Source organism: Chelmon rostratus, chromosome 18 (assembly GCF_017976325.1).
Source record: "Chelmon rostratus isolate fCheRos1 chromosome 18, fCheRos1.pri, whole genome shotgun sequence".
In the NCBI taxonomy this organism is placed as follows: Eukaryota; Metazoa; Chordata; class Actinopteri; order Chaetodontiformes; family Chaetodontidae; genus Chelmon; species Chelmon rostratus.
In genome coordinates, this window is record NC_055675.1 from 15,618,080 (window position 1) to 15,627,215 (window position 9,136).

The following is a 9,136-nucleotide window of genomic DNA, read 5'->3' on the forward strand; positions in this document are numbered from 1 at the left end:
TTTCTCTCTCTCTCTCTCTCTTTCTGTATTTTGCAGGTCATGGATGAAATCCTGCAGCAGCACCGTGGAGGTCTAACTACGACCAGCTGAAGCATCACTCAGCGCCATCAGGAGTACCAGGGATATCCACAGCCACTTTTTTTGTTTGTTTGTTTGTTTGTTTGTTTGTTTGTTTGTTTCGGATTCAGCTGTTTATATCAAACCTGCAGCTTCTTTTAGTCGATAACAAACTGCAATGAAACGGAGGCAAAGCGGAGAGGAATCAGTGGGAGCGCTGATGTGAATGACCGCCGTCTCAGACAAGGAAGGATACAGTGAAAAGGCGCCGAAATGAAGGAGAAATCCAAAACGGCCGCAAGGACTAGACGGGAAAAGGAGAACAGTGAATTTTATGAACTGGCCAAAATGTTGCCTTTGCCGTCGGCCATCACCTCACAGCTGGACAAAGCCTCCATAATAAGACTGACAACGAGTTACCTGAAGATGAGAATCGTTTTCCCTCAGGGTGAGCCATCGGTGCATTCTAACGCACCGCTTTAACTCTGCGGACACGTTTCTCCTGTCAGCTGCGGGCCTCACTTTCCTTCACACGCACCGATGTGCATTCATTTTTTCACTATTAACTCACCAGATAATGCTGGCCTCATTTAAGCAACGCGTTTGCACGACGTTAAGGTCACAAAGCCTGTAGAAAAATACTCAAAATATATATTATGAAAGCAAATAAACATACAATTAGACGAAAAATTATTAGTATATGAGGGATAAAAAGCTCGATAGGTAATTTAAAAATCACTATTGCAAAACTCAATATTATTCTGTTATAATAAATTCTTTTTTTTTTCTTTTAGCTGAGGCTGATTAGTGCGAATAAAATAATATAATAATTATTAATAATATAACAAATCCCTGAACAACACCAAAGTTATGTTATGAAAGATTAAAAAATAAAATGAAATTTAAGTGTTAATATAGCCGCGCATGACTCACAGGCTCACTTTTAAGCCATGCAGAAATATCATAGGAGCATTACAGCCATTTTCCATCGATCTGCAGGGAGTCTTTACAAATGGATTATGATGGTTTTTAATTCAGTGTGTCCAAAGGAGACGATGTGCCACCATCTTTTATACAGGTCTCTGCAGGCTTCTTTGACTGCGTGACTGAGAACAAGACGCACCAATTATATATATATACAAAAAAAGGGTCCTGCACAGCTTCTAATCACCCGGAGCCATGGAAGCAGGAGGCGCACAGTCTTACACTGCCTGCCTTGTGCAAGAAAAATGCTATTAATGATGTGCCATGATATTAATATTATGCATCCTTCAGGTGTTGTTGTAGGTGCCTTTTGTCTGCATCCTCTCATCTGTAGGCCTGATATTAAGCTACATGTCCGACAGCGGAGGACTATTTTCTTTCTCATCTGCGGCGGGGGAGACCAACACTTTATTTATTAATTTATTATACCCGGGCTCCATGAGATTTCTGATGAGGCTGAATGAATTTCAATGAGCAGCACTGGCTACTGGCTTCGTGCCACTTACGCTAAAAATAGTGGTCCGCGCTGAGGGATTTAATGGACCGAAAATCTAAAGATCGGCACCAGCGTGGTCAAGTTTAAAAATTAAGCATTTTTTTCTTTTTACAAACGACAGCAACAGGAGAACCAGAATGAAATCAAATATAACCGTGCTATTCAAATGGTGTCACCCCTCTCGGTGTTCTCGGGAGAACACCTTGTGCACGCGCAGCTTGTAAACAGCAGCAGGTTGTCGTGGTTCGTGGCTGCGGCTTGTACAACGTGTGACAGACAGGAAAGGACGCTGCAAATATTTTAACACTAAATAGGCCTTTTTAGCAGGCACGCCTCTGGCTCGAGAGTGTGTGTGTGTGTGTGAGAGAGAGAGAGAGAGAGAGACAGAGAGAGACAGAGACAGAGAGACCTGCCTTTTTCAGTAGGCTACCTGTAATAATAATAATAATAATAATAATAACAATAACAATTATAGAAATTTAGAACTAACTACAGGCATTAATTTTTCCGTTATCAATATAAAAAACAGCATCTCCATTTCGCTCTAATGTCACACAGCAACCAAACAGCATCATGTCACTCTGTGCAGGTTTGGGTGAGGCTTGGGGTCATGCAAGTCGAACAAGATCTTTGGACAATGTTGGAAGAGAGCTGGGATCTCATTTGCTGCAGGTATATTACTATTATTATCAATGATAATAACAATAATCAGGTGTTAGAGATGTGCATGTGCGTGGCCCTGCAGCGTGAAGCATTCTGAGGGGTAACCGCGGCCTGTCGTTTCCTTGCAGACGTTGGACGGATTCATCTTCGTTGTGGCCCCAGACGGGAAGATCATGTACATTTCAGAGACCGCATCAGTCCATTTGGGACTGTCTCAGGTCTGCTTGCCAATCAGATGTGTTCTGTTTTTCTTAGCCTCCATTTTAAGGCTAAACGGGGCAAATAAGAACACGCCATCAGCCTTTACCTGTTAATTACCCGAGTTATTCTCAACAGGTAGAGTTGACTGGGAACAGTATTTATGAATATGTCCACCCCGCCGACCACGACGAGATGACAGCTGTCCTGACGCCACATCAGCCCTATCACTCACATTTCGTCCAAGGTAATATACATTTCCTGTCCAAAGCTTCCCGTTTCTGTCGTCTATTTGCAATTAAATGACAACTTATGCGTCCGGAATCAGCACATGGTCTATTATAGATGCAACGGATGTGTGTCAGTGTCACACAGATGGGACACACAAGCACACAAGCATATTTAGCCTGCACCAGTGTGCACCGGATAGAAATGCCATATCGTATTCCTGCAGGATGCATTTCGAAATCGTGAATCCGCTTTATATTTTTCCATGCATCTATTTATTTTTTGCACAACACAAATAATACATTTATTTTATTACCATTGCATATTAATTTTAAAATGCACTCACACTTAAAATAAACCTGTGCGGCGCAGACTATGTTTTGAAACGCGCAGACTTGCAGAGATAGCCTATATTTCCCCTCCTATGAGACTTTCGTAGTGAACTCTTATTTGCAATCAGCCAGTTTCAAAGTGCTTTTCCTCCTTCAGAATATGAAGTGGAGCGCTCCTTCTTTTTGCGGATGAAATGTGTGCTGGCGAAAAGAAACGCAGGCCTCACCAGTGGTGGATACAAGGTAGGCAATGGAGCTTAGCCGCTGGCCTGTGATATTTATTTATTTAACTATTTATTAATTATAACAAAAAATTAATTGCAATAAAGTAATTAGCTAATTTAATGAAAATTGCTGAAAAAAGGGAGACCTATATTCAAATGGCTTTTCTTGCTCTTCATAGACTACATTATTTGTTTTTACCTAAGAAAAATGAATATAGTTGGAATTTTCTTTTCTTTTTGTATATGTGCAATATTATAATTCAATATTTCTGGTCAGTAACATATAAATTCTGCAGGTGCTTCTAAATTGTAGCACATTATTAAAATGAACTACACACTTTTCATAAAGGAGCATTTCAGGGTTTGAGGATCTACATTTAATTCCCCCCTGGGCGTTTCTCACTGTGTCTCTGCTCCACCGCAGGTGATCCACTGCAGCGGCTACCTGAAGATCCGTCAGTACAGTTTGGACATGTCACCTTTTGAGGGCTGCTACCAGAATGTGGGCCTGGTGGCCGTGGGTCACTCTCTGCCGCCCAGCGCTGTGACTGAGATCAAGCTGCACAGCAACATGTTTATGTTCCGAGCCAGTCTGGACATGAAGCTCATCTTCCTGGACTCCAGGTTCGTGCGCAGCCAGTTTGCTGTGTACTGTCCTTCTCTTCACTGTGTGCGTGCTTAGTGTAAATCACGTACATTTTTCATCAGCTGGGTTAAATTAGCTCTCTTAAGAAACCCCTCAGAGCAATGCACTCTGGATCACTCTGCATATTTTTAACACAGCTCGTTAATTCCTGCTTAGGGTGGCAGAGCTGACAGGTTACGAGCCCCAGGACCTGATCGAGAAAACCCTGTACCATCACGTCCACAGCTGTGACATCTTCCACCTCCGCTGTGCACACCACCTCTGTGAGTCACAAGCCTGCGCTCCATTATGCTTTTACAAGACGCCGGCTGACCTGCTTTTGTCAGACAGTCAATGCTCAGGCAACCTGCTGCAATCACGGCGTGCAGACAATCACACATGTCAAACACGCACACGTCGTTACTGACTTTAAGCTCTTGTCTTCTGTCTGATTCTTTTATCTCTCTCAGTGCTGGTAAAAGGCCAAGTCACCACTAAGTATTATCGTTTCCTGGCGAAGCACGGCGGCTGGGTCTGGGTCCAGAGTTATGCCACAATCGTCCACAACAGCCGGTCCTCGAGACCTCACTGCATAGTCAGCGTCAACTATGTCCTCACGTGAGTCCCACTTCAAATTAAACTCTTCAGAAACAGACATAAGAATAAAAGTTCTGATTATAATACTTGCTTGAGACGTTTCATTCATGCATTATAAATGGCTGGAATCTTTCATTTGTACTTATGAATCATGCATTTCAGCTAACAACTTGTTACACTGGCTGCATTTTGGACTGAAATCCAGAAAATTACAGCTACATAAACATAGTAATGCATGGTTTAAAGGGCTATAACTGGGCTAAAAGCAGCTGCATTTTTAATGGTGTTTGCAGAAGGAGCAGCACTGAATATTTAACTAGATTAAGTAAAATCATATCATACACTCTTATGATCCATGCTTGAGGCTCACTCTATGAGATGATGGGTCTTTGTCTCTTGGAGAAATCCTTCTCTTTATCCCTCTGTAGCCTCTCAGTACAAATCCACCAAATACTGCGGCGGCAGGGCTCAGGCAGCTGTGTGTTATGAGAGCACAAAGCACACTAAGGCCCTTTGAGACAGCAAGACAAACATCAGGGTTCAACCCCATCAAAAAACCTCTACTGTCACCATCGATCTGGAGTCTAAGGAAAGCAAAATCGATCAAACGGTGAACTAGGAATCAATAGCTATCTCATAGCTGTAGCACATGTTGGATTTTCCTCGTTAAGTTTGGTTGATCCACATGTCGCTTTTCGGTGTGTGCGCGCGTGCGTGTCCTTCCATGTGTCAAACACAACATTTGTGTGAGTCTCCGGACGTGCATGCATGCATATGGCTGCACTCCAGGTATTGATTTCTTCAATGCAGTAAGGAGGAAAAACAAAGTAACTACATTAAAAAGACGGTGAATTTCCAAACGCATAATTAGCTCTTGCGCAGGCGTATCCAAAAGGCTCGCATTCAACAAGAGCACAAAAAAACAATAACATTAAAAAAACAAACAGCAATTCAATCACCATGCCCCTACAGCTTTTTAGCCCAACAAGAATCCATTAATAAATCATGTTTGGAGGTTGGCCGGTGGCGTATTTCAGACATGAGGTGCTCTGACATTGACCCTGAGGTGGAATTCGGCTAACACAGCTGAGTTTGCACAAAGGCCCAACATTATTGGCTCAGACATAAGTCAGCCAGGGTGCAGATAGGATGCAGAACCAGCCGCCGCAACTATACCTGCAAGAGCAAATAACACTCACACTGTGCACTGACTATCCAAACACAGCCTTTCCCCAAAGGTGTTGTACATAAAGAATGGGTCATATTTAGAGTCATATTAAAGAGGCTGGCTGCGTAGGGTCAGGGATGGGCCACAGGGTTTAAAATGCCAGGCAGCTGCTATTACATACTGTTGATGTGATAAGTTAAGAATAGGCTCATGTTTGCTGAACACTTGACACAGGAGCCTTTTTCACTCCCTCGACAGTGACACTTGGATCGAGTTCAGCCACAGGACAGTGGGTTAAAATGTCAGAGACGGTGCGCAAGCTGCATGCGCGTGCACAAGTAAAAAGACACCTGCATTATTCAAAATAATGAAGAAAAATCAGTGCAGAGGTAGCGTGCATGCACGTCCGTGTGTGCACGGTTATGTTGCTCTCCTGCTGGGTTCTGGCAATGGTTGTACGGCATAAAAGAATGATTAACTTTCCTCATGGTGTCTGCTGTTTTTCTCAGAAGTGGAAGGTCTTAATCTCTTGAACTTATCTTAAATGTTGTTTTCACTTTTCATAGACCTCACATCATTCATGGCATAAAGAGTCTGTTTGTAATATAAGTCTGTGTAGCTATCTATATTCAATATTGGCCAAGACGTCTGCTGCAGGCTAATTACTGATTACGTCACTTGGTGCAACACTACCACCAAGGCTGTATGAGAAAGAAAGAAAGAGCCCAGGTTATTTGGGGGAAACGTTGGCCCAGAGGTTTTGAGAAGCTGGGGAAGTGAAAAAGCAACACCATGTCCTCTTTCAGCAACATATAAGTTGTCCTTGAGCAAGGCACTCAACCATCCACACTGAAGTTAAGCTGCTCAGTGGCCCGCAGCAGACGGTGTATAAAAAAAATTTCAGCCAAAGCGCAGCTAAGATTCAGGAATGTTTAAACCAAAGCAGAGCTCTGCAGCAGGCTAGCGGCTATCTGAGGTTGTAGCCGACTTAGTGCTAATGTCAGCATGCGAACAATGACAATGCTAACATGCTGATGTTTAGCAGGTATCGTTTTTACCAGTGTCACCATCTTAGTAGAGCAACTTAGCGTGCTAACATTTGCTAGTTAGCACTAAACAAAGTAAAGCTGATGCTAATGAGAACGCCTTTCGTTTTGCAGGTTTTGACCTGCTGGGGAAGCTAAACGAAATGTCACCAGAGTTCAGTGGCAATTTCACGGCAATTTCACTGAGTAGTTGTTGAGACATTTCACTCAATAAAGCAAATGTAAACCTCATGTTACTGCTAGAGGAAAAGTCATGGCAATCCATTCAACAGTCTGTGAGATATTTCTGTCTGGACCAAAATAGTGGACCGACTGACAGACCGATGTTGCCAGAGCTTTAGCACAAACTCCAGCTCCAGTTTTATCCCTAACATATATTTTGTTTGTTTCAAAAGGGATACTGAGTATAAGGGAATGCAGCTGTCTTTGGACCAAATGAGCCCTACCAAGCCAGCCTTCCCCTACGCTGACAGTCACAGTGAAGACAGGAAGAGCACCAAGTCACGTCTGACCCAGACCAAGGCCAAAGCCAGAGTGTCACCCTACCCACAGGTAATAAACAGCCTGCTTTGTAGCGCTAAAACAAGAGAGGAGACTCACTTGCAGGCTTAATTGTTAGAAAGAGATTCACAAACTTTCTTGTTTCTGTCAGCAATTTTCAGCCTTCAATCCAGAGCGTTCAGAGTCAGACCAAGACAGCCAGTGGGGAGGGAGTCCACTGACAGACTCTGCATCTCCTCAGCTGCTGGATCCCGGTGAGGCTGCAGAGGCGTCTTGTGCCTACCGACTGTATCCGGAATCGGGCTCCCTGTGCTACGGCCTGGGCCTGTCAGAGGACGACCTCGCCCACGCCCAAACACATCCGCACACCACTACCTGTGACCGCGTGCGATGCCAGGGCGGCCGCTACTTCCTAGGAACCCCCCAGTCGGGGAGAGAGGTGTGGTGGGACGCCACGCGCTCCGTGCTCTCCCTGCCGAAATCGTCCGTGGAGAACAGCGAGGGCTACGAGATCACATCCTACCATGGAGCCATTCACGGTGAGGTGTTAGGGTTGAGACCACAACCATCTGTCTCTGAAAATAGCTCTGGCCTCGCTTCTCCTGGTAGCTGTTTTCCAAATGTTATTATGGGACATGCTAAGTTGTTTACGCCGTCTCTTGCCAGTGTGCCGATTGCTACCATCTGTTGAAAAATTGCCTCCAATTGAGAGCCAAGTTATTTCACATTTCACATCCTCAAACAGGGAAACAACCCCCACTGTGCTTCTGCCAACACATTCAGTCTAACAGACCGTGATTCTATGTGCATTAAAAGCAGAATTTCACACGTTACACAGGCAGCTTGCAGTGTATCAACAAATAAAGTTCTGAGAAGTTTTCACATAGTTTCTTTTGAATGCTGGCAGAAAGGATCAAATTACTTATTAACACAGCGTAATTCATTGATTTCATTGTTATGAAATGTGACCATTGAACTCTCTTTACAGGACGGAGCCACTGGGATGAAGACAGTGTAGTGAGTTCACCTGACGGAGGCGGGTCCACCAGTGATTCGGGTGAGCGGTACCATGGCGACCACTTCCGGGCGACCCCTCGAGAGCCCAGCAAGATGGAGACGCTGATCCGAGCCACGCAGCAGATGATCAAAGAGGAAGAGAGCCGTCTGCAGCAACACAAGGCGCCGCTGGACGTCTCAGGCCTCGCCAAAGCTCACAGCCCGTGCTTCACCTCCTCGCTGCCCCACCACTCCCAGCTCACCATGCCCAGCGTGGTGTGCCGCGGACCGGGGGCCCCCAGCATTGACCTCCCCTCCGAACGCCTCCATCACCGGGACGGCGTCAAAGTGCTCGGTCCACATGACAATGACGAAAACACAACCAGTCCGGCCTCTCTGTCTCGTCTCAGCAGCCCCAGCTCTGATGGGATCCCCAGGTCGGGCCTCTCTCTCGCCAAAGACTACATGCAGACAGATCTGTCCCCCCACCCTCCACAGCCCCAGGGGAGCCCGCTGATCTATCCAGCCCAGGAGAGGCAGCCACTGGACAGGCAAGCGGCCTATGCTTTGACTGGGTACTCCCTGGAGCACCTGTATGACCCGGAGAACCTGCGGAGTTACTCGGGCCTGGCGTGCGGAGGAGTCCAGTACGACGTGGCATCCCATGTGAGGATGCAGGCCGAGCAGATGCAGGGACACAAGGCCACCTCAGTAATCATAACCAACGGGAGCTGACGATATCTGGTACAGATCGGTCCTGTTCTCTAAACGAGGATGCTACAGGAAGTTGGTGCTTTATGCACATGCAAACACTGACCGGGTGCTTGATACAAACGGTGGCACAATAAAAAAAGAATAAAAGGTAAATGCACTGGGTTGATGTTCCCTAGGTGGCTCATTCAGCACAATTTGTGTTTGGCAGCCTTTGTATCACACCATTCTCTCTTCTGATGATACGAACTAGTGCTCAAGAACTGACGCTTGGTTTGCCACTTCACAGGGTGGAGGTTTGCTCCATTAC

General features: G+C 45.4%; 1 protein-coding gene across 1 annotated transcript; it reads left to right on the top strand.

Annotated features, from left to right (window-relative positions):
- The first annotated feature begins 330 nt into the window (after nt 1-330).
- LOC121622128 (single-minded homolog 1-like) lies at nt 331-8,850 on the top strand. The gene is made up of 11 exons (XM_041958990.1): nt 331-505; nt 2,127-2,209; nt 2,329-2,418; nt 2,537-2,645; nt 3,116-3,201; nt 3,607-3,806; nt 3,985-4,091; nt 4,278-4,425; nt 7,014-7,170; nt 7,271-7,658; nt 8,108-8,850. Exons 1-11 carry the CDS (start codon nt 331-333, stop codon nt 8,848-8,850), a joined length of 2,286 nt encoding a protein of 761 aa, XP_041814924.1.
- Nucleotides 8,851-9,136: the final 286 nt, after the last annotated feature.

Coding starts and splice junctions, on each gene's coding strand:
- LOC121622128 (XM_041958990.1), top strand. CDS start 331: ATGAAGGAGAAATCCAAAACGGCCGCAAGGACTAGACGGGAAAAGGAG. Junction 3,202..3,606: donor TCACCAGTGGTGGATACAAG/GTAGGCAATGGA, acceptor GCTCCACCGCAG/GTGATCCACTGCAGCGGCTA. Junction 4,426..7,013: donor AGCGTCAACTATGTCCTCAC/GTGAGTCCCACT, acceptor TTGTTTCAAAAG/GGATACTGAGTATAAGGGAA.